Source organism: Sinohyriopsis cumingii, chromosome 15 (assembly GCF_028554795.1).
Source record: "Sinohyriopsis cumingii isolate HCF-2022 chromosome 15, ASM2855479v2, whole genome shotgun sequence".
Taxonomy (NCBI): domain Eukaryota; kingdom Metazoa; phylum Mollusca; class Bivalvia; order Unionida; family Unionidae; genus Sinohyriopsis; species Sinohyriopsis cumingii.
In genome coordinates, this window is record NC_142975.1 from 77,672,536 (window position 1) to 77,699,277 (window position 26,742).

At 35.3% G+C, this 26,742-nt stretch overlaps 1 protein-coding gene across 3 annotated transcripts in view; it reads right to left on the minus strand.

Annotated features, from left to right (window-relative positions):
- Positions 1–26,742, minus strand: part of LOC149782122 (uncharacterized) — a 132,309-nt gene that overhangs the window by 94,554 nt on the left and 11,013 nt on the right. For all 3 annotated transcript variants that reach the window (XM_089933568.1, XM_089933567.1, XM_089933566.1), the window contains exon 2: positions 4,926–5,177. In XM_089933568.1, the coding sequence (XP_089789694.1) occupies positions 4,926–5,177 (252 nt within the window). The remainder of the gene's footprint in view (positions 1–4,925; positions 5,178–26,742) is intronic.

Below are 26,742 nucleotides of genomic sequence, written 5' to 3' on the forward strand. Positions count from 1 at the left end.
GGGGGTGAGTTGCCTAAGTAGGCTGGATGAGGGAGGCTGTGTCAATGGGGATAACAGTTTGCTGGGTGTTTTTTAAGGTAGCTGGGTGTAAACTAAAAGTAGCCAGGTAAATCATCCAGCTCCTGGATGATATGGAAAGCCCTGAAAACTACTTCCCTAATCCACAAATTTTAGTCAAATATAATAGAAAATTTTTAACTACCTACACAAAAAAATTACTTCACAGTGATGACATGTTAAAGGGACTTGTTGGCTTATAAAAGCTAAAAATATAAATGATCATGATACAGATGCTTTAAATTATGATTTGATCTCACATTATAATGTATTCTATTTCCAAGTTTTAATGCACTCTCGTGACAACCACCATGCTGGAACATCCCTCTGTACCATGCTCCTCACTTGTATTGCGGGTGATCTATAAAGGCTCAAAAAATGTCATGAAAATGGAGTAATGTCTGTTGGGAGCCCAACACACATTGTTCAGTCTGAGCCAATGCAAAATTATCCCTTAACAGTCACTCCCTAAGGTAATATTACATCAAGTTACAGTATGATAACTGTTATCCTACCAAGGCAATATTATACAATGTTATGTCATGGCTGCAGATGGAAACTGTGCTGTAATGTTGAAAAGTGTTACAACTAGCCAGATATATTCTTATGAAACACAGCAGGCCTCCTTCTATATTAATCATTATAAGTTAACATCACCCAATACATGTAAGCTATTATTATATAGACAGGTGTAAGTATAAAGTCACCTTTTCTGATTAGATTAAGGTTATTTATCAGTTACTGAAAATAAATTTTCATTAAGAGGAATTAAATATATTAAAAAACACTCTTATATTTTAAGCCTAATCTGTAAACACTCTACATTCAACAAAAATGCCATTATTCTGTATATACCTGTTCCAAGGTCGTTCTAATGCAACTTCTGGGGCAAAAACAATCTCCAGGTAAAAAGAAAAGGATACTAATTTAAAACCATAAACTACAGCACACAGGTGTATTCTTCTTTCTAGAACCTTAGGCAAACATTTTGGGCATATATCCTAGCACACAAAAGGTTTATCCTAAGGTTGTACATATATATATTTGCTGTCATGCAGCATTAGGCACACCTGTGTTGTACTTTGACAACTGTCTTATCTACAACGTGTACCTGACATTACATTTACAAAACCACAAGGTAAACCTTCCTGGTAATTCTCATGTACTCTTCTGACAATGTCTGCCACCAAAGTATGCCAATCTTTTTCTAAGCCATTTTTCATTATGTACTAATAATCAGTATCCCTCCTAATTGCCTCATCCATTCGACTAAAGAAAACAAAATGGACCTAAATCCATGAGCACGTCAGGCGAATCAACTTCTTTCAAAAGGTATCTAATTAAATTATCAAAATCCTGTCTAATTTCAAAGCTATCCAAGATTATTGGCTGATGTCAGTTGTTTCTCTGTTGGCAAATTCATGCCAATACAGCTACCTGGTACCACACCTCCCTCACTCAGATTCATTTGACCCCTAGAGGGTTGGAACAATTAGGACTTGACTTCTTGTATTTTAAAACAAAGCTTTAATTCCTAACTGTTAAGTTCTGATTTCGAATTTTCATAAAGCCAATTCCATAAATCCATGAGATACAGTCGCCCCCTAGAGGGATAAATAATAGAGAATTTACAGAATTTATTTCAAAATGAGGCTCTAATTCCTGTATGGAAAGAAGAAAAAAGCAGGCAGTAGCATTGTATAGGAAAAGGAAAAAACTGGAGCTTACTTTTCTGGTGTTAAGCCACTGGGAAAAAGAAAAGCTGAATGAGAGCGACATCAAAGAATGGAACAATACTTATGATAAGGAAAATTGTAAAGAAACTTTTCATTAAAAATGGAGAAAAAAAATGGAATGGCCAATTCCTAATGAACAATATTATGCAGTGTAACTACTGTACAGAGTTTGCAACAAAGGTCACACAGAGAAAAATTCCAGTTGTGTTGCAGTGAGTGGTGAAGATGCAACAGGCCAAGTAAATTTTTCTATCTACTAGTCTGTTTAGAAATAACAAAATTTATGTTAAATTCCAGGACTGAGACATATTTATTAGGTCAGTTATAATCAGCAAACATCCTATTACAACGAGTAAACAGCCCAACTTGCGTGCAGTGCACACAAAAGTGGCACATGCAGGATACATCTTACGTAAATGTAAAAAAAAGTGATGCAGGCGGTTATACATAATAATACACATGTATGCACCCTTTTGCACGCACAAGGCCCAAAAGGCAGTTTATCAGTTGATACAAGAACCGAAGTGTCAAGTTAAGTGCAGCAGTTTATCAGCTGATAAGAAACTCAGTGTCAGGAGATACGACTGAAACTATGTCAAGTGTTTTCCCCACTTTAGAGGACATTATAAGCTTGCAACTGTACACCGTAGTAGAGGGCCAGTCCATTATCAGAATATGCCGATTCACTCGATGCCAGAAATTTACACGTATCAATATCAGTGAAATTTTAAATATAGGAAGAACATTATAAGCCGTTACCACAGCTCAAGACTATTACCGCAGCTCAAATATAAAGATTTTAAACATATTTGTCTCCATCACCTGCAAAAGGAGGACTGAAAGTTGGATTTTATTTCTGTCCTTCATCTCATTTAGTCTGCATATGATACAAAAACAAGCATTTCAATTTCATTGACGGTGCATTTTTTAAATGGTTTAGACACATTAATGTAAGGATAACTTGCACCATAAACTAATCAGCAATAGAAAATCCTGTAAGGCAAGAATGTGACACTTTCATGTATTATTAATAATGCTTCCTCCATGCATCTACATTATGTTAGCAAAGCATGTACACATGTATGGCAGCTCATAAATCTTTTATATCAGAAAATGGTTACAAGGGAAAAAGGCATACAATTTATTACAATATGCTGCCTAATGATTAATTGATAAACTTGGTGGCAAGGTACATCCACTCCGGTCCAAAACATATTTAACACTCCAATCTTTCTTCAACACCTGATAAAAGTCTTGTTGATCAAATTGTTTCCAACCTGATGCCACCCCATATTTAAGCAACAAAATCCACACAATAGGCTTCTTATTATACATCTGGATATTTCTCTAAAGAAGGAACACATTTATGTAGTAATGTGTTATTTTCTGGTCAGCATGGAATTTATTCAGAAATAGGGGGGTTGTTTCAATATAACTTTTTAATCCATGGACAGCCTCTACTTCATTCTGATACACCAAATAAGCAAACTTTTTAAAGTTGTCCACAGCCAAATGATTCACACAATTATAAATGTACATCCAATTTCACTACCACCATTGAAATTATCAAATTTCTGTTGTATTCTGATGTAAACATCTTCATAATTAGTACTGAACCATATTCTTAATGCCTGCTTTAAAACACATTGTACATCAAAATATTCCATCACGAAAAGTTGCACAATTCCAACTATGCAGCTCAATAAAGGAGCTGATTAAACATTTTTCCAATGCATTTGCTTCTGGAAACCTCTAAAAACGCATTTACAAGCTATTCCAATAACACAGTTAAATCCAGCAAGGAAATTATTCATACGCAAGACTGTTACACACAGCCAGCTACTCCTCATCACATAAAAAGTTTATTAAAGCATCTCAAAAAAGGATTTGCATATACAAGCTGGCAAGAATCTTTCTGGGGGATTCTGGTACCTCGAGTTGCATGGAGTAATCCTGATGGGCTGTAATATCCTGCTAAACTTACAGTAGGTAGCACTTCACAGATTCTTACTGCTTGGCATACACAAAGGTACATAATGTTGTAATGGATCTAAGCAAAGCTCTCAAATTGTCTCAGATTTTCAGGAATTTAATATTCTACTCCCTGGTTTTGGAACCAATCTGCTTCTTTTTTTTTTTTTTTTTTTTTACAACTAGCAATCATTCTGTTCAGCTATACCATCCAGTTATGTGTAGGTACTCCATATATTCTTGGAATCTGTGGCTAACTTGTATCCACTACAAGCAGTAATCCTTTAAAGCTGATCATCACTCAATCTGGATGTCCATTCAAAGATGGCCATTAAATCCCTGTGGGTATCTGGCACCTTTATTGCAGGATGCAGTTCTGTAGAGTTGAAGCAGCAAGCTGTCCAACAGATCCAAGGGAATTATGTATTGCTACTGGTGTCAGTCAGTAATCCTGTCTGATTTAAACATCTGCTAGGTACTCCTTCACATGTAATGAGAATAAGCATTAGCAAATGCTAGTCTGCTTGAATATTTCTCCCTCATAACTTGTGCAGACAATTCATGCACTGGTATTCATGCAGAGGTGCAGCATCAAAGGTGTAACACATTTAGCATGTTGCTAGCAACACAGACATCAAGAAAAATGGGTATCAACTGAGTAATCATCATGTATGGAAGGGTTCTTTTATCATAAGGACACACATTTACAGCTATTTCATGTACATCCCAAACAAATTGTGGTGGCATATATTCCAAACAAAGAATAAATGAACTATACACTGTACTTGTACATTTGGTTGTTGTAATACCGCATTTATTTAATTGCTAACTGAAGCTACTTTAGAGTAACCCCAAACAAAGCAAAACTATAAAAAGAAAAGCAACATCTACTGAGAAAAAAAGCACATTAGACAGTATTCTTGTTTGAACAGAGTTCACCGCCTGCCCAACATCATGTATGTTTAACAGAACATCACAATTACAATCCCTCATAATGTCCAGGCAAGTATATATAAATCAGCCAACCATTCATGTAAGGATTTTAGATGTCTGAAGTGGCACTTTCAGTAAAATATATAAAATGGATTATATTTGTATCGGGTCTGATCAAAAGTATTTAAAAAATTACAATGAACTAAAACACAACATTATAGCACTCACCCTTTAGTATGATTTGGAAAAGCTGACGCAGCTGGTGTACGTTGAAAGTGATCTGGTTCACGAGTCCGTGTCACAACACTACCAGTGGCTGACCCCTCGCTAAAATCTGTCTTTAAGACATTATTTTTCAGTTTATTCTCCGCTCTATGTGCTGTTGATGCAGACTTGATGTCTGTGAAGGCCACTGTGGCCAAATGAATGGTTTCATTTTCCTTCTTCGGATGTAATTTCACACTCTGTATTCTTCCATATCTGCAACAGACAACCAAACTCGTCAATGTTTTTTTAATTTTGTTATAAATTGTTTTAAAAAAATATCAGGGTACCAAAATTAATAGGGTAAGATAAACTTTATTTATTACACTACAATAAATTATATAATTTGGCATCATCTGTCTCTGTAACTAGCAGGGAGCTAGACATTACTCACCTGGCTGATATCCTGCCAGAAAGCCTAACAGCCAAATACAAGCTGACTGTGCAAGTGATGAAGATGAATTAATCAATTCAAAGGTTTTGGCTAAACTTTGTACAAAAGACACAAACTAATTTGTTTCTTTTTTTTTTAAATCAAGTCACAAAATTATCACAAAGCAGTTTTGAAACAAATGATAAATGCACATTTTGTAAGTGAATATAAAATATTGAGTATTTATTCTATGACCTATTTTTTTTCTTAACCCTTCTCACAAATTTAACTTAACATGACTACCTCTTGTATGTGGCTTTTAAATGCTGCAGGCTTTCATGCATTATTCACAAAGTAAACACTAAATGGACAAATCAAGCATTTACAAACATCTTCCACTAACATCTATACTAGTATGAAATTTTCGTCCCCATTCAAAAAGGAATGACATTATAAAAACCTATTTAGTGTTGACAAATGAGACAAGATCAGCAATACAGACAGGAGTCAAACTTACATAAATTAGACCTGTGCTTTCTAAGATTACTAGTAGTAGTTAGTGTTGGCAAAGGTGGAGCATAAAATCATTGTAGCAGATTAGTTTAGTAAGGTCATCACAACTGAACAACTGCATTACATATTTGTAAAGTGTCTTAAAACCCAGAAAATAGTTCTGGCATACCCAAATAAGGATGTTGTAAAATATTGTTGAAAAATACAACTGACAGCCATTTTAATAGTTGCCACCAGTGGGCTCAAAACCCTCCTATTTACAAATTTTAACATTGTATCCATTTACTTTAACAAATATTTTTTTAAAATTATATTGTTGAATTGACATGACAATTTACTTCTAATTTGTACTATTTTCCATCTACTGCACTGGTTTTTGAAGCAACTCCCTATGGCTAACTTCGCAAATATTATTTTGTGTAATAATGTATTTGCACATAGTTACAAGCATCACAGCAGAAAAATGGGAATTTTAAAAGTACAAATTTCTGGGGTTTTATCATATCCAAAAAGGTTTTATATGAAAACTCGCAGGCTTTTACAATCTGTATGTAAGAAATTGCCTGTGATTGTAATACCAGAAAATATACATTTGACCTCAAATAATTATAACTTGATTGGCTGCAAATGAATAGCTTTTTTTTAGTTTTTAATTAGTACACAAATATTGATTAATCTGTTGTCCACTTTTGTGCTGTGGAGCCAGAAAACTCATTACACTGCACATAACATACTTAAATAAAACATGATTCAACAACCTGGATAATCTATTTGTCTATTTAAAAAATCAAATCATGATTCAACAACCTGGATAATCTATTTGTCTATTTAAAAAATCAAATCATCTGCCTTATCATTTTAGTAGTATCTAAATTAATCTGGAGCAGAAAACATGTTTAATTAATTTGCATCCAAACCCATGTACACATATAATGGGTCTAAAGCAAGTCCATTTTCAAACTTGCTGCAAAACCAAACCCATGTAAATTGATACTGCATCACTATACTGAGGCAAAACCTGGGGAATTTCTACTGCTGCAAAAGCAACAGCTGGCAGTGATTGAATTGTGTCATATAACATAATTTTTCTTCTATTTTGTCAAAAATATTAATTCCCCCCCCCCCTCGGATCTTCAGTACATTTTGATACCTACTAAAAATCTTTGCAAAATCATTGGACGATCTCTTTTCAAATATATGTGGAGAGCTCTTTCATTTGCACAAGGGGCATTTTCACACCGCATAAAAGCTAGCACAGTCTCTGAGGTGTCGTACTGTAAAACTATACTTAACTGCAGCATTACTGGTGTGTTTAATTCTAGTACATACTGTATGTCATTTAAGTAACTATTCTCTCTCAATGATTCATACTCCTGCTAACAATGATTACCCAATCTTTGTACTTTACCACATCATTTTCAAATTAACACATCACTACCAATACAGATAAAGAGTCACAAGTGTGCCTAATTTCATTCATCTAGCTTATATAACTATTTCACCTAGCATGCCTATGTACTATTGTAACACATCCTGTGTATATAATTTTCTAACCTTTGCATTAGCTCAGATTGACAAATTTTACTAGTCAGATAAATTATTTCCTAAGATAAAACTCATCACCAATACAGATAAGAGGCACGTGTGTGCCTAATTTCTCTCACCTAACTTAATTAATATGCATAGATCTCTTAATCAGACTCTATCAACATTTTGAGAATATAAAGCAATTTAATGAGTTTTATTGAGATATGGTTTTAAAAATATACTCTTTTGAGATTAAGCTCAATCTGATGCAAGATCACTAACATATGTACATGTCACTTATTACAGACCCCATAAATGACAATGATATAGGCCTTTTTAAAACGTTTGATGAAAATTGTGTTAAAAATACATTCTACTGATCTGTAAGAAGCTCAGCCAATCTAATCAAAGATCACCTCAATAAAATAAGCAAATATAACTTAAGACATAGGCTCTCAAACTGGTCCCCCATTCAAGTGGTCCACTGAAAGGTTTACAATAGCACCAGCGCTGCCAACCCTACTGTCTCAGTAAGACAGTTTGATGTTTCTAAAGACTGACCCATTTTCAGTAAGGTGTAACAAAATATCATAAACTGCTGTTGTAAGATGGAAAACCTATTTAAAAGCTCAGTCTTAAAAATATCCAGCAACGGTAAACGTTAAGTTCAAATGAAATGTTAATAAAGTATATGCAGACCTTATTTACCACTAGTACACCTGCACAAACTTCAGTTTCCAACCCTGTGCAGTTCAATGGCTTGCTGCTATCTCTCAACTTTACGTAATTCTTCAAATTTTTTGTCCATTTCATATGAAGAAGGTGATCATATCTACCACCAACAGACATACTCCAACTAACATGTGGCCCAAAAAAACGTAATTGTTTCCCTTCCTGCTTTTATTCACAAGAATCTGAATATTCCACCTTATTCTTCTGTGCTGGTTATTAACACTTTTTAAGAATTTCCCCTTATGTCTTCAACATGCATTACTTGCTGATACCATTTTAATTTTTTTATATAATCAACCATTTGATCATGCAGACGTTGTGCATGAAAAATTGTGTGCAGTTTCAAGTTCTGAGGTACTGCTATAAAGTTAGTCTGGTTCCCTGACTATCTCCACTAATTCTAATATTAAATCCGGATCCAAATCAAACATGGATGAGACAATTATCCTGGTTTTACAGCAACAATAATTTTCCCATACTTTCTGCTTTTTCCTTTAGTCTGTATTATAAGTGTCCTTTTCATCAGACTTACAGCAAAATCATAAGGGTTGGCAGGTCTGTTAGTTAGCTAACAGTATCATCAACATTAGTGGTCCACCAAGACTCACAGCAATGGTCATGTGGTCCATGAAAAAAACCACTGCCTTAAAGTATATTAAGCAATCACTTGCAGTAACAGACACTTAATTCCTGTCCTACTGTACCATGTTTTTACTGCCCAGACATGTCTTTAAAACAAAGTTTGTACATATTTCTTCCTAATAGTGAAACTTACGGAAAATATTCATAATATAAGCAAGTTTATAAATTCTGATCAAAATCAAATCAGACAGACAATAGTCATCTTTGCTAGCCAAGGTTATGATATGTTAACCTATCTACACCTTGGTGGATTGATCAGATATTTCAGTGCTTCAATAGGGGAGCAAAACTGGAACAGACCCATAAATAAGCATTTCTCCACTGCTTATCTGTGTTTGTTGAAATACTTCCTTTCCCTCAAATACACCTGTAATGGCTTTTCTCTGGTATATAGTTAAAATTTCAATGTTAAATTTACAAAGTATCCTTTTTAAGTCAACTGAGTCCATCATTTTCAACCAATGTACAATGCACCACTATTACACACCGCTGGTTAATTTCCTTTTTAAGTCAACGGAGTCCATCATTTTCAACCAATGTACAATGCACCACTATTACACACTGCTGGTTAATTTCCTTTTTAAGTCAACGGAGTCCATCATTTTCAACCAATGTACAATGCACCATTGTTACACACCATTGGTTAATTGGCATGAGGCAACTCAAAGAATCAAATAGATGTCCCTGGAACAAAGCACTGAAATATCTGATTGATTCACCAAGGTGTAGTTAGGTTAATATATCAGAACCCTGGATAACAAAAATGCACAATAGTGCAATGGGCCTATTCAGTTTCCACAAGCCCATGTGAGGACAGGGGCTCCAGACAAATGAATAATCAAGCCAACTGTATATATGGACCTTGCTCATAATCATACCCATCTGACATCTTGATGATATCAGCCTGTATTCCATGTTAGATCAAAGTTGGGCTAGATATATGAGCTGAAGAATGGTAGCAATCTCATGAAGCCACCTAATAAGCTAGGAACCTGCTCCTTAGCAAATTCATTTGAGATCTCAAAGACATAAACCTGCATTTCAAGTTTGATCACAAATTGGATAAGATAAGAAACATGAACTCTAAAATGGAAATACGTTCAAACAATTAGATGCTAGTTCACTTCTTTAATATGTGTGGATCTTGTTCCTTATCAAAATCATTGGAGGTTTTGACATCATCTACCTGTATTTCAAGTCTGATCATTCCAGACAAGAAATATGGCCCTGAGAAAGGTAACAAGCTCAGCCAATTTGATCCAATATCACCTCATTTGGTATGTGTGTATTTTTCTCACTATCTTTCTCGCTAATAACTGTCAGACATTTTGATGGCATCAGGCTATGTTCTAAGTCACTTAAAAATTAAATCAGGAATATGGCCTCAGGAGTGGTAACAAGCTCGGCCAATCAGATGCAAGATCAAATCATTCAAATGTGCGACTTTAGCAAATTAATGTGTCAAATATCCAGACATAATTCCAATCATCAAGCTTTATATAACTCTGATCAAGATGCTAACAAACTCAACCAATTAAATGCATGGATCTCACTCTTTATCAAACTCACATGGCCTGTTGGTGGTATAAGACTATTCCAAGTTTGATTCAACTCGGATCAAAAATATCAATATATTCGCCCCCATGGCCATAACCAGCTCAGTGAACGAGATACAAGATCAACTTATTATGATGTGTGAATCTCCTTCATTATCCAATTTGTCAAAGACCTTAATGAGAGAAGCATATATTCCAAAACATTAAAATCTACCAACAAATATGTTCTCCAGGGCAGTAACAAGCTCAGACAGTCAAATGCAAGTTCCTTTTTTTTAATTATATAAATGGGTCTCTATCAATATTAAACTCGTCAGAGATCTTGATGATATAAGCCCACATTTTGAGTCTTATCAAAATCAGATTACAAATGTGCTTTTCCATGTAGTAACAAGTACTTGCTGACCTAAGGACAATTCTCACAAACATGTTTAATAAAAGATTTAAGAAACTGACCATGTAATTTTGGGTGGGGATGGGATTTTCTTTCAAACCAGGGTTATATTTTTATTTTAGCTCAATAATATTTTTCAAGTAATATAATGGATAGGGTATAGTTCTTTTTATATATAAATCTACCCCCTCCCCCAAAAGAAACTTGCTTGGATAGGCCCTAACACCCTCATAATACCCCAACCCCCATGCATATCCAGTTGGCCAACTGTTCCTGTATATCATTCTCAACCCTAGCACACACACCCTTAAAAAATAAAAAATCTGAAATTGATGTGTTCATTTAATTGAGCTGGTTAATGCAATGTTTAAAAACAGAAGGATTGTTGTTGTTGTGTTTAACGCCATTTTTTAGCACACGATAGGCTATGTATGGTGGCTAGTAATAATGGTGGAGGAAGAACCCAGGAAAACCCCTGGGAAGAACCACCGACCCATGAGAAGCTACTGGCAAGTTTTCTCACATACCCACATTAGCCGAACCCTAGACTCAAACCGTCGCAGACACAGGTGAGATGGCAGTGATCGGTAATGGAGAGCGCTTTAGACCACTCGGCGACTCGGGGCCCCAGCAAAACAGAAGAAGAAAAAAACTACCTACCCTAATTATAAAACCTGTGCAAGAATATACAATTTTTTGTCGTTGCTTCATCATCATTTTTCTGAGAATACCCTGTACACTTTGTATATCTGGTCAATCTTGCTGTATAATACATGTTGGAATTCTCCTGTAGCATTTAGAAACTAGTAACAATGGGATCATTTTGCCCCCAGTATAAACATAAAAAATTTTTAAGTGACTATAACAAATATGTACACTGTATGAAACACTATATACACACAAAAATATTAAAACCAAATTTCAATTCCAAATATGAAAGAAAGGCCATTAACAAAGTAATCCTGGAGACAGTCTCTCACCTATAAATGATAAATTCTGTTTTACGCGTTCATTTACATAGTAAACATATGACTAACAGACATTAAAAACCACAAGTACTAACTCAAGTTTTCAATATTGAAAATGTTTTTGTACATGACTTTGTACACAAATTTCTATATATACATCAAATAACTTTATCATCAATATTTCTTAGGTAAAGATTTAGTACAGTTACCAAGTTCCCCACCCCGTCAATTGAAAGATCATTCACTTGTTAAACATTGCCTTCAATGAGTAATATCTTGTCTTCAATTTTTTTTAAAAACAATTCTATTTACTAGATGAACATGTGTCTAGTTGTGGATTTTCTAAAAGCATAAAATATTACATGCCCCAACATAGTCTTTTAGTTTTCCGGCATTCGTTTGAAAGGAAAACCAACAATAGTAAGAACTTCAGCCAACCTTAATCTCCAGTTTTTACCTTGCTCAAAAAGAAACGACACACAAGTGTTACAAAATGAGTAAAGTTTATGTTTAAGGAAGGCAGGGCACAAACCAACTCACTCTATTCAATGAATTGATCAAGGACAAGAACAATAGATGCCATAGTGGAAGGTCTAGTTTTATATTGTTCCATTACCTCAAGCACTCTCTTGTGTAAGGTCTCTCACAATGTATAGGATTGGAAAGCAGGATGAGTCACCTTATGTGGCCTTGTACATGAGACACGCCCCCCCCCCCCCATAAGCATTCTCTTTACTGCCAGAGGACATGGTGTCCAGATAGGCTGATAGATACACATTTGGCGATTTTTTTTAGTAAAACAATAATAAACGAAAGTTGTAGATTCGCGAAGGTCCAGCATACCATCTCAACATCATTTCAGACTGACCACTGAACACTATTACCTGCATACGTCTACTAATGAAAATGCATAGTAATTACGTCAACCAATGAAAATACATGGTTCTTAAATCATACCGGTTAACATCCTTAAGGTCTATTATATACATGTCCTCAAACCTATAATGTACAGATGTCAACTTTGTGCAACAGACGGATGGATGTGAAAGAGCAGTGAATCCAACTGTGTGGTTACATTATGTGAAATGGCTGGATATGTTTACAAGACTCATCACTGACCTCTAATGTTCATGAATGAATAACAAATTTTATAATGTGATCAAATTATTTAATTTAATTTTAAGACTATTGCAATGTTGCCAGTATGTTCCCGTCATAAACACAGTCCATTTTTGAAGATGGTGCATTGAAGATACAATATGCTTTCAGGACATTCTCAAGATGTTCTGTTCACATTTGAAAAGGCAGTACTTCATAACAATGTGACCACTCACTTTAGCTACAAATTAATGCCACACGAGGTCATTCAGCTGTTTGATGAATTCTAATAGGAATAATTAACTTCTTGATGATTAAGACTCATCAGTCTAGTTTTGTCTTCTTGGAGTTGTCCGTTTTGAGAAAAATACCCCACCAAAATACTTTCAGTAAAACAATAATAAATACTATCTGAACATAATTTCAGACTGACCACTGAACGCTATTACCTGCATACGTCTACAAATGAAAATGCATAGTCAATAAATAGTCCTTCACATACACACAGGGCACCAATTCCTCTAGAATGTACTTACAGACACAGTTTATGACTTTGCTGATATGTGCTAATGGCGCGCTTCAACCCGAAATTGACCAATATAATGTGTTATGCTGTCAATGCTGGTATTTACTATTATGGTAAATACTGTACTTCCAAATCCTGCAAGTAAAATGACCAGTTTATTGAATTCCCTATACAGAGTTCTAAAATTTGGTCCCCGAGTATCTAAATGCCCTTACTGATCACAGAGTCTTGGCTTGACCAAACGGACATGCGAGAAAGCTAACCAGTGGCTTCTCATGGGTGGGTGGTTCTTCCTGGGTTATTCCTTCACAAACTATAATGGCCACCATGTATAGCCTATATTGTGCTGAAATTGTGTTAAACCCTCAACAAAAAAAAAAAAAAACAAGCTCAAAGAATTGAAATTACAAAATGAAATAAGATACTTGATAATGGTATGTCGATTCTTACCAAACCTATTCCATCCTTACTTTCACTATATTTAATTTTCTTTCCTTATGAAATTACAATATTTATTTACAGTAACAGAAGATCACATATTCAAACTTCTTAATACAATACTCTCATCTACTACTTTTAACCCAAATCCACTCCTCTAGCTTCATGTCAACAAGCTCCTGTAACAAAAAAGGTCAACGTCTTTTCCCTATTTTAGCCCAGCTGTGCCAAGAATGTTGTTCTACGCAGATAAAGCTAGGCAACAGACGACCTGGCATCTTGCCAGACTATCAAACCTCCTTGTCTGATGCAATATGGCCCCCAGAATAAACCGATATCTAATGGGACGAAATTTTAGCTGAAAAATTCTTTAGCTCTTTTCTGCAGTCGATCTTTCTGATAGCGTCGATATTTTTTCTTTCCAGCATCTTGCTGTGAGACATATTATAAGATACTGAACTTGCATTTTTCTGTAAATTTTGCTCAGAAAGGTAAAGTTCGAGTAATAAACAAGATAAATATGAATAAAATAGCCTACCATTTTCTACTGGTGAAAGAAATACATGTATCATGAATGCAATTATTTTGTTTTGAAGTGCCCTATTAATTAATTACTAAAGATTGCAGCGAAGGTGTAGCTTACGGACGTCACAAGTGTACAGTTATTGAACATGCTACAACCTCTGGAACTGAAAGATACATTCTGACATCGGAAATTCCTCCGCATGTTTTTAAGAGTTAAACTACATTATATTAGAAAATAGAGAAACTGAACATTAAACTCGAAGAAAGCATATGATCTAAGATTATAAGCACAATACTCCCCAATGAAACCTTGAGTAAACCACAAGAAATGGTTTCACATAAATTTATGAAAACAGATGGTATAGGTTCTTATTCAATCCAAAAATGTGAACATTTCACAAACCAGTGATTTAGTTCAATTTAGGGTAGCCACTCATTCAATGTAATATGGAAAAGTCTCATCTCCACATGGTCTGTCCACTATATGTAAAGCGGTTTAATTTTGAAAACCCAGCCGTTATACAAGTTTATTTATTTAAGATCGTAATTATACTGGTGTGAAAATATTAACAAACATCCTATCGGCCTTTACGTGTGTGCATTCTGACGACACCTTGCACAAGTTAGGCCGGGATGATACGACACGCTTATCGAATTGAATTTCGCTTGTCCTAATATGATAATTGTCGCACGTGTGCATAAGGGTTGGCAGAGAAGTGTCCGTTAGTCTCGAGTTCCGTCAGTGACCACCCTAATCGTATTTATTTAAGTCTCCATATCACGCTCCCATCGCAAAGGCTTCAAGTTAAAATTTCCTTTTAGTTCCAAGTGCAGTCTGATTTGTTTCGATCCTGTCGACCACAAATTGTTTACCTTTAAATTAAAAGGTTGGTCTAATCTGCCTTCTCTAAATATCGCATCAATGTAGCTTCTGGCTTTAATTTGTAAAACCATTCCACTTCGTGCTTGAAATTATGCTAGTTTCCCAGGATGCATTTAATGACGCTGTATGTACATTTCACGCGACGTTTAAAATAAACTCGAGAGGTTCCCATGGGAAAGAGTAATGCAAACCTGTTTGTGTGTTGTTTTTTTTTTTTTTTGGGGGGGGGGGGAATTCAGATAAATTTCACGATGATATTTGATTTAGCAATAGCTTCGTCTTAACCTTGAGTGTGAAATCGACACTAATATGTCAGTGTAAGGTGATGTAGACATGTTATGTGGCTTCTTGATTTGTCAGACAGCTAGAAGATACTGAATAATAAATATTACATAATCCAACAAATGTCAAGTCTTGCCAATACACGATGGGTATTTTATTGGGGGGAGGATAGGTTATTGCTTTTAATAGCACTTTGAATTATTACTGGCCATAAAATTGTTGATAAAATGGAAACCAACTGCTCTTCCCCAAGGACACACTGAGGCAGCCTAGCCAGGCCTAAAATCCTTGACTCCTGATTACAAGTCACATGCTGAAGTGGCTCCCTCACAATAGAAAAAAAAAGGTTTAACAGATTTGTACATGACTTGATAATCCCTACCTTCTGGACAACTGTGTCAAATGTTTTTCTTAGGAATTTCCAAGTCTTTAAGGTCACCCTTACAGACTTTGTTTGCCCTGCCTTTAAATCCAAACGTTTTTTTGCATTAGCTCCTGCATCCATGATAGCTTGTAGTTTCTAACTTCCCCACTAAAGAAATTTTTTTACTGAACAGAGAAATGTCAGATGATTGGTTAGAATTTTTTTTTTTAATATACAAATATACTTAATAACAGGCAAGGTTGTCACTAGTTCCTAGTTGGGTGGAATGTAATATAAATGTTCATCCATTGTTTGATGCCATTCAAAATATTTTCACAAATTATACCATGCCAAATATTAAACATCCACTAGCTATGGTATCATGACTGTAAGGACAGTTAGCTGTTCCTAAGTAATCCAGAACAACCATTGTGAATTGATATCAGAAAAATAAGTGTGCCACCATATCCAAAGTCAAGGTTGCATGACCTATGTACAGGAATTGTCTCCCTTTGCTATTTACATACGACCCAGTATACAACCAAACATCAAAACAAAATTTAGAAGTTTTTTTTGTTTTTTTTAAATCATTAAATTTGTAGATGTGTATCTCAAGAATGAACGAACTGTTAATAACTTTTAACAAACAGCTGGTATTTATATGCTAATGGACCATACTGCAGACATATTTTTACTGAATGAATATAAAATGGCACCCACTGACTGATAGACATGTTATATGTAATGTTTATTACTCTAATATTATCATGGAAAAAAATATCACCTAACACAGACAGTGCCAGATTTAGGACAAATGAGGCCCTGTGCTAGTTAAATTATGAGGCCCCTACTTGGGCCCTGAATGAGGTAGGCCTACACATGTAGTCAGGCATACATACTCAGGAAGTTTAGGACGTTATGACTTTTGAAAAACATTTGAAAAATTCATCGTAAAAAAAAGTTTTTGCCAGGAGGATGGGGCCCCCTGGCCAATGGGGCCCTGTGCTTAAGCACACCTAAGCACAATGGTAAATCCGGTATTGAACACAGAATATACAATTTTTATTATTATACATGCTAAGTAATTACTTGTCGAACATGTAAGGAGAGCTATATGATGGGGATTTTTTTGTACAGTATGTTTGGACTCCAAATATTGTAACACATTTTCCACGCTATGTGACACACAACAAAATAAGCAATTTTTTTATACAGGAGAAAAGGGAAGGCACATCTCCATCTATAACACGAAAAATAGGCCCCTCTTTACCAGATTCCACAATTTTTACTAAGTCAAGACCTCTGGGATTTTTTTTTTACACTTTTGTATACAGTTTGCTTTTCATTTTAAATAAATGTGTCCTGGATTTTAATTTCTCAAGCTAACAAAAATATTATGAGCCCAAAAGCAGAAAACAATGGAAACTAGAGATTTCAATAACATTCTCTTTCCATCTTGTAATGTCTTCTCTGGCCTCCTCCACTGTCTTGTCACAAACTTTGGTCCCAATAATGCTATTCTAATTACTTATTCAAACTCTTGAGTCCATGTACTGACCACTTCTATAAAACAGTGAACAATTTTGGCCCCAGGATAACAGTTACAACCAGTCAGATTTGGGATCAAAATAGTCCAATTTTCCTCCAACCCATGCCAACCATTCTCACATTTGGACATCTAAGTTGGATTGTAGGAATCCTACACCACAACATCAATGTCCAAACCAAAGACACTTTTTAGTGAAATACTGTTAACATTAAACAGTAAAATTCAGCATACATTATCCCAACTTCTCACTCATCTGCATTAATGGAGATATCCTCTGGAATTAAAACCATTTATCATGCTGACAAAATTTGTCTCTCCCAGGGGCTTCAGATAAATCATTGTTTCTGTGGATTATATTCTCTCTTGCCAGTAGTAAGTTGATTCATTCTATGGACTAGTTTGGTAAATCTCCTTCCCATATTATTCCTAGGGCAAAAAATAAATAATTAATTAAAGGCATCAATAGATCATTATGACTTCTGAATTTAAAAACAACCGACTCACCTACTGCACAAAGGCTATTGCTTTCACAAAACAAGAAGACCAAGTGGGTCTGATATAGCTCACCTGGCTGACATCTTCCTAACAGGCAAATACTATAGCAATTGGCCAGGAAATGTGGTATTCAACATTTTTGGTAAAAATTTCTTCAAACATTGTTGACTGTATATTGTGAAAACAAATGTTTCATGGTTTCAATATTCTGCACTTACATCCATATCCGACATCACATCAGCATCATTTCTCAAGTACCAGAAAGGCCAGTTAGGCTGAGATGCTTCCTGCCCATGTTAATCAAATTATGTTCTGTGGTCATTTGGGAAATGTTGTTCAAATGTTTTTCTACTTTTTTTAATGGCATCCATATTTGATAGTGGAATGGCATTTTTTAAATAAAATTTCTAATGCTTTTTCACCATAATACTTTCATTCAAATTTGGTCCAATTCTATTTAGCATACTGTCAAAAACAAACAGTTTACAGGTGTTTCTATTTTTTTAGCAATGGATGCAATATATGAGTGTCAAATTTATTTTATTTAAGTTCTTTTGAGTAGAATTTTATAAGTCATTTAAGGGTTTTTATATTGTAGTAATGGTGACTATATTTATAGCAGATAAGCATTATTTATCCAAATCTAAAGACCTTCATGCCTGGATCCACTCTGTGATATTTATCCAAATTTGAAAGACCTTCATGCCTGGATCCTCTCTGTGATACTTATCCAGATGTGAAAGACCTTCATGCATGGATCCTCTCTGATATTTAGTCAAAACTGATCAAGAGGTTCAAGTTTAAAATACAACAGAACCTGCCGTGAAAGACCACCTCTTCTGCCAAAAACGTAGGGTTTCTCAAAACAAGTGGTCTATCAAAACAGGTGGCCTCTCAATGCAGTGATCATTCAAGACAGATTTTACTGTAATTGCTGTTGACAGACACATGATGAACGAAAGACACAAGTCCACTGCATGAGCTCACTTGGATTATGGTCAGATAAACAAAAATCTTTATTTTCAGAACCATGTTCATGGACATTCTGATATATAAATAAAAATAAGACTTTATGTTGAAGTGTGTGTGGATGTTTGATTTTGATTTTTAACATAGCTTTAACAATTTTAGTCATATCACTATGATGTCTGCAGTGTGGCAATTTGTAGTGATGCTGAACTGTGATTTATCCTGTGTTCTAAAATCTCTGCTTTGCTTTGAAAGTAAAAGAATGATGTCAGCACACTTAGGAACCATTGAGGATTCAAAGTCAGGTTGAGTCACAGGTTAAAAATACAGCTTTCTATTATGTGATATTGGGACAAGTAAAATTGCTGGTATGCTTTCAATTCAAAAGCAACAAAAGTTTATTGTTTTAAACTGCAATCTTGTTGCTGTCAACTGTTTTACTTTTCTTCTGTAAGACAAGCATCATCGACATCCCAACAGGTAAGTCTGCAATATTCAAGGATTTTCCAAGACCAAAATTTGTCATTTTTAAGTAGTACTTTAATAAACTATTTGAAGTCAGGAAGAAGCTTGACATTCCGAGTCCACATAATTTATGATTCACAAGCAATTTAAATCAGATATAAACTTGAAATAATTTTTTGCTGAGCTAGGCTCATGTGAAGACAGCAACTAAGGGGGCACGAAGGTAGAGGTACTGTCACCAAATGGTTGTGCTTTTTACTCAAATTGTGGGACTTTTCACCATTAACCTAATGACAAACACAACAAGCAAGCTCTTTGTTTATCAGGTGGTCCCCATACCCATGCATAGCACTGTGGCAGTCACATTCAAAAAGAATCTTCCATTTACCAAGTACTTACCCAGCATGTTCTAATTAATCGATTGATCTTAACGGCCTAGTCAAAACTACATCAATTTGTTTATACAGCATAAATGTGTTAAAATCCTAATCAACGCAATAAAAACATAAGCGACTCAACTGGAAATTTTACTGACTATAATAACTATAATAATAGATATTCAATTTCAGGTATGCTGAGTCTAGTCTTTTATTAAAATTAATCTAACTTTTTTATTTATTTATTAAATTCATGTTTGTGATACTGTTCAAAGACTACGCCCCAACGCTTCTTCAATAATTTTTGGAGTCAATCTCAAAATCAATCACTTTTCAAGATCGTGTGCACTCTGTACTATGGTTTCCATCCTGAAAACTCCTAATTAAGTACTCATCACTTTCACATATGGTTTAGAATTACGAAATGTTAAAATGTCAAAACTAGAATCTCATCCCTGTTCCCATGGCAGAATCTCGAAGAATAGTAAGAGGGCATCCATAAATTATGATACATGGAGAGGGTGGTGAGGGGTGCCTATTAAAAAGTATGTACATTCTGCACTGTCATGCTGTTAATATGCATAAGCTATACAAATTCCTTTATTATAGGAGTTCAATACTTTAGTTTGTAAATGCAGCTGTTACAAGCCAGATAACGACCGAGTTTACAGGATAAATTGCCAACTGTCCATAGGGGTATGATAGTGGCATCTCAACGTATGAACTTAAAACTTCTTAATATTAATGACTATTAAATTTAATCTTTCAAAGATCATTTAGCCAGACTATTGGGGGGGGGTGCTCACAAGCACATGTATGTTTTTTTTTTGGGGGGGGGTGGTACAGAAGTTTATGATATGCCATGGGAGCAGCGAGGTGGTGAAAACTGGCAAATTCTTTTGCATACGTGTTTTATAAAGATGTCCCCAATTTACATTTTACTCAAAACAAAGCTAGAAAAACAGAGGAAGAACTGTTATGCTATGATACAAATAGCACATTTTCAAACATCATTAACATTCTGACTGTGTGATTAGATTAGATTTCCTAACTTATGGCCACTAAATCTCCACTTTTTCTATGTGCTGCAACTCCACCTGAGAGAAGCTTTTTGGTCCTGAAGAATGATTACTACTTAATATCCAGATTTTCGTATGGATTTTTTGTGTTTGATGCTTATACTTCACACGTCTGGTTTTTATTTACCTAGGAGCAGCCATTGTAACTAAAATAATTTTTGAAAAATACATTGTATGCCTGTAGATATTAACACCTCACTCACCCGTTATACAAAATCCTCTCATTCCTCCTTTCTGCACCACCCATCTTTAAATATTTTTTTTTACTGAATCCGTTTTTCTTATCTTTTTCATTTATCAAATTGAAACTTGATTTTGATTTCAATGTATTTATACAGAAATACGTCAATACAGAACTTCCAAGAATTAACCACATGATGTCAGACAAAATAATTTTTCCTCATTATAAATCTCTATAATGGTCAACTCTGTTTAACAGCCAACAAAGTAGGACCAACCATGTCTGGTTTATTTAAGTAAAGAGTGTGCCTACTTCTCGCCAAGTAATCAGCCCAGCAACAACTCTTAAGGAGAACTATTTCTGGCTGTATGCCTAGGACTTTCAACAAGACTGCATATAAAAATATTCAACCTTAATTCCATGCCCATCTATAATATCAATGACACTGACAGACAAGCTTCAACAACGCTCAATTTCATTCCTAAATGTATCACACACTTAAAATATCGCACGCAAAAAATCAATAAATACAAGGCACCAATAGTCTAAGGTAAAATTGCTGGCTGATTGGCACAACGAATCTTAATCAGAACACTATGAGCTCCCAACAACAGTATTTTTAATATTTAACAAGTGTTGGCATTTGTCCAAAACCAGTTCAAACGGTCTTACTGTATTACAGGCTTTATGTATTTACATTAGCTCCCTCTCTTCATACATAAATAAGCCTGAATATATAGAAGCATTGGCATTCTGCCAAACCAATGACCTTTGTAAATCTGATATAAACAGCTCAAGGGCATGCTAGAGCCTACAGTTACTAGCGGTATCTTGATCACGCCATGGACTCTGCCCACTGCGGAAGACTTAAGTACCGGCATTCTTTAATTATACGCATCATTTTATTTGGTGCAATATACTTATGTAATCAAATTGTAATTATTTTAATTACTCACTAAAATAACTGATAATTTATGACAGGCTTAGATTCACGAGAAATGAATACTGCATAATGCACTGACAACTTACCACCCCCTCGATCTCTGCAAAATGGGCAAGCCGTTGGTGACTCATCCTCAAATGACTTGAATAAGCACTTGATGTACTTCAGCCATATTGGAATAGAGATATTCTGTCTGTGTAATCATTCCTCTCAATGTAGATTAAATTGGGCAGCAGAACTTTCTGGATTAATATCTGAATTGGGTTACAATTTCAAAGGCACTTCTCTTCTAACTGGAATTAATATCAATAAATTGTATACTTCATGATAGAACTCGTAAAAGCTCGCAGGATTTATAAATAGAATATATTATTTACACGAGAGTCTACCAAATTCAACCGTACTGTTCGACATACTTAAATGGTTATTAATTTCAATGTTACGATGGGGTTTGTGGGCAATACCGTTTTTGTTTGTTCATTGAACATGATCTGTGGAACAGTCCATACAGACGTTATAGCGTTAATGGTGCACTTGATTGCCAAGCCAATCATGAAATTTCCATAGCTAAAATAAGGTGGCACGAAGATGGATGGAGAACGTCAGTTGCTGCATGGAACTAGCTACTGCACTATTGTTACGAATTCTCGACTTTGGGCAGTGTTCTTTTTTAAGTAGCAAAAAAGCGAACACTAGATTTATGGAACGTTTTGTATTTGCATCCAACAGATTTCAAGTCTCCATACTGAATTTACCATTTCAGGAGCATTCTAGATGAAAACTGGCATATCTGCAGATCCGTGTATGGAGCAAATTATGTAGTTACCCATAATGTATTTTATTTTTGTATTTACCAAGAATGTATTTTATTTTCAGCCTTCTGATGCCATTCTTCAGACTGAGCACTGCCTATTGAAACCAGTTAAAAGAACGGCCTTGCCTATTGAAACCAGTTGAAAGAAAGGCCTTACTATTTTAGAGTTGAGACATGTTGTAATTCAACCTATTACTAACTACAAAGCTCCATGGAGTATCAAAAAATCTCAAAACCATCAACTTTTACTTCCTTATTAATTAGTTAGTTTTACCTGAGGATTGACAAAATGAGGATACATCAGGCAATGGTCTCATCTTCCTTTTTTTTCAGGACATTCATTGTCAGACATTTTGTTTACTCCATAAATCTAACTTCCATTACCAGAAAATCCAATTAGTTTTATTTCCATCTTAAATCAGACATGTAATATAACCTGTAAACATACATAACCTAAGAATGCATACATCTGCATGTGTATTCCATGTTCCCATCATAAACAAACTTTTATGCTTATGTTGCAGTTTGGGGCCAGAATAATTATTATCTTTTTCTACCTACAATTTCCTTTACAACAAAAATTCATACTTGTAAACAGACCACTGAACATGACGACAATTCTGTCTTAAAAACAGGTCTATTTACCTTTATACTTATAATTCTGGTGCTAATGCAAAAACAGACCCTTATCTGCCATCACATAATGAAAACATATCAGATCTATGTACTGCTGTTTACTCCTAACGTACTGCATAGACCCAGATCAATCAGTACATAATATGATGGCACATCTAAATCAGTGCAGTTTGAAATTGGATTTGATCTGTTATAGAGTATACATGATAAGTTTATTTTTATCAATACTGAAAGGTTTTGTGCAGAACATCGTTCTATATGCCTTTGTGAAAGAACACTGGACTAGCAATTTCTTTCATGAACCCATTGAAAATCTATCTGGCACCCTTTTTGACTGGTGTAGTTACAAAGGAGATGATTTTGAAAACATCCTTTTCAACAAGCAGACAAGTGAATGATTCATAACGCGTCCTTTCAAAAGTTGTTTTATTGAGTGTGTAAAAACTTGGCTTTAGGCATTTGCAAATAATGCCAGAAGGTTGAGTTAGAATAATTACTTTGGTCTGTAACCTAGCAGCAAGGGCCAAATTTGCTGGGTGAGTAAATGCCTTTTTACATCTCCAGCATTGTGTGTAATGTAAAATAGTGAGGTAAAATTTCCTTTATATTTCGGCTAATGCTGTGCCAAAATATAACATTACGACCATCAATGGTTGCTACACATCCATGCAGCCTGGTCATAGTATACTGCATCTTGCACACTCCTTTCACAACTGTCACGAAAAATGTGCTTTCAGCTTCAAGCAATAAAATTAACTAGTATGCTACAAATAGAAATTCTCAAGGACTATGTTTTATATGAATATATGTATCGATGGAAAGTTGCACAGATAACTGATCATAAAGGTGACTGCCGACATGGTGTTCCAGTAGACTTCAATGTACATTATTACAAAATGTGTTTAATCTGGGTCTGGAAATAATGTTCTCCAAGAAAAGTCCCTCAAAGCGATTGGTGCTCTTAATGCAGAAAATAATTTCCAGGTATCTAAAAATATTTTTCTTCTTCTTATGTGACGATATTCCTCAGTGATAACCAAACTGTGATGATGGCAGTCATATTGGCTGCAAGATCTGAACCATTTCCATATATGATCAACTAGATAAAGTCATTTGATGAAAATTCCATACTAATAAGCTATTATGACCATCAAATTGGCATAATTTTCATTTAGGATCAACTAGGCACCATAAGTCATTTAATGGGAACCCCACGTTTATAAGAATTGACATTCAGGAAGAAAAAATGTAAGATTTTCAAAATGACTGCAAAAGCAATAATGGGTGTTAGATTAACATCACTTTCATCTAGGATGAACCAGCCATGATTATATGAATTTGGTGAAAACCGCATTTTGGTATAGCCAACAATATCAAGCACATGTTGACATTAGGTAACCCAAGAACTATTCTGGTGACAACTAGATATAGATATGACCATCAGATTGGGATCATCTTCATATAGAACCAACCAGACACCATACAAAAAAGTTTTTGGGAAAAAACCCCATGTTCTTACAACTTTCTATCAGAGGTAGTAGTGACAAAGATTTTACAAGATTGCCTCCATGATTGCCATGCATGTAGGACCAACTAGACTTGGGGATGAATGCAAGTAGGACCAATTAGACTTGGGGATGAATGCCTGTAGGACCAACTAGACTTAGGCATGAATGCAAGTAGGACCAACTAGACTTGGGGATGAATGCAAGTAGGACCAACTAGACTTGGGGATGAATGCAAGTAGGACCAACTAGACTTTGGGATGAATGCAAGTAGGACCAACTAGACTTGGGGATGAATGCATGTAGGACCAACTAGACTTAGGGATGAATGCAAGTAGGACCAACTAGACTTGGGGATGAATGCATGTAGGACCAACTAGACTTGGGGATGAATGCAAGTAGGACCAACTAGATTTGGGGATGAATGCAAGTAGGACCAACTAGACTTGGGGATGAATGCAAGTAGGACCAACTAGACTTGGGGATGAATGCAAGTAGGACCAACTAGACTTGGGGATGAATGGAAGTAGGACCAACTAGACTTGGGGATGAATGCCTGTAGGACCAACTAGACTTGGGGATGAATGCAAGTAGGACCAACTAGACTTGGGGATGAATGCAAGTAGGACCAACTAGACTTGGGGATGAATGCAAGTAGGACCAACTAGACTTGGGGATGAATGCCTGTAGGACCAACTAGACTTGGGGATGAATGCAAGTATGACCAACTAGACTTGGGGATGAATGCATGTTCCAAGTTTATAGGCAGTACTCCAGGTAGTTTAGGACGAGTATCGTTAACAAACTTACATCAACCAATAAAATAAAAAAAACCCGGAAAAGTTTAGAAAGAGTATCAGCAAACTTGCACCAACCAACTGACAAGAGGTAGTTTCAGACAAGTATAATTAACAAACTTGTGCCAACCAACTGACAAGAGGTAGTTTCAGACAAGTATAATTAACAAACTTGTGCCAACCAATGACAAACAGGTAGTTTAGGAAGAGTATCAGTAACAAACTTGCACCAACCAATGGACAACAGGCCATCACATAAAATTTTCTGGTCTATGACGAGCTAAATATGGGAGAAATATTTTTTAGTCTAGTAGGGATGAAGAAAAAAAAAGGCATGCATGTTGTTGTCCTGTCAATGTAGTTTTTAAGAAATCGGCAAAAATCAATCACACATCATAGACTAGAACCAATTTAATTAATTGCCAAATAAAACAAAAGGCCATTTTTACGTAGTTGACAATGAAGAGTCTTTTTCTTTTGCCTACCATATGGATCAAATAAAAATGCTTTATTTTAATTGCACTGGACTCCAACTTCAGGAGATGTACTTTTATCCTCAGAAACTAAAAGTGTAACAAAGTCACATCAGCAATCAAAAAGAATACCTGCAATGAGATACAAATTTTACCTGTTTAATCAATGTCCACACAATGAGACTGCCAAACCTCATCATCTGTGTACATTGTACACTGCTGTGTCAATTTTAATGACAATATATAATGTGAATATATGGATGTTTTTCACTGTGCGCTACATCTAAATAGCATGGTTGTAATGCTTTAAGACCCTGGCAGGTATATATTTATATCTCTATATGTATGTATATATATATATATAGCCCAGCAAGATATACATCACATCTCCAAGTTAGTAGTAGCGTTTTCCACATTCAGTATACTCTAAGCTACCATTGCAAAGTTTCATGAGCATAAACATTTGAAACTATATACAACAGAGTGCTAAGTAAGAAGCCAATAATTTGGATACTCCCTGGTTTGGAACTAATTGCATTTTTTGAAACTTGATAATGGTATTTTCTGAACAATACAAAACAACTTGCCATACCACACCAGTCATAATTGTCAAGATGTTAATCATGTCTTTTAGAATGGGTCATGGTTTAGTGACCATTCAGGGTGTACTCAATTGT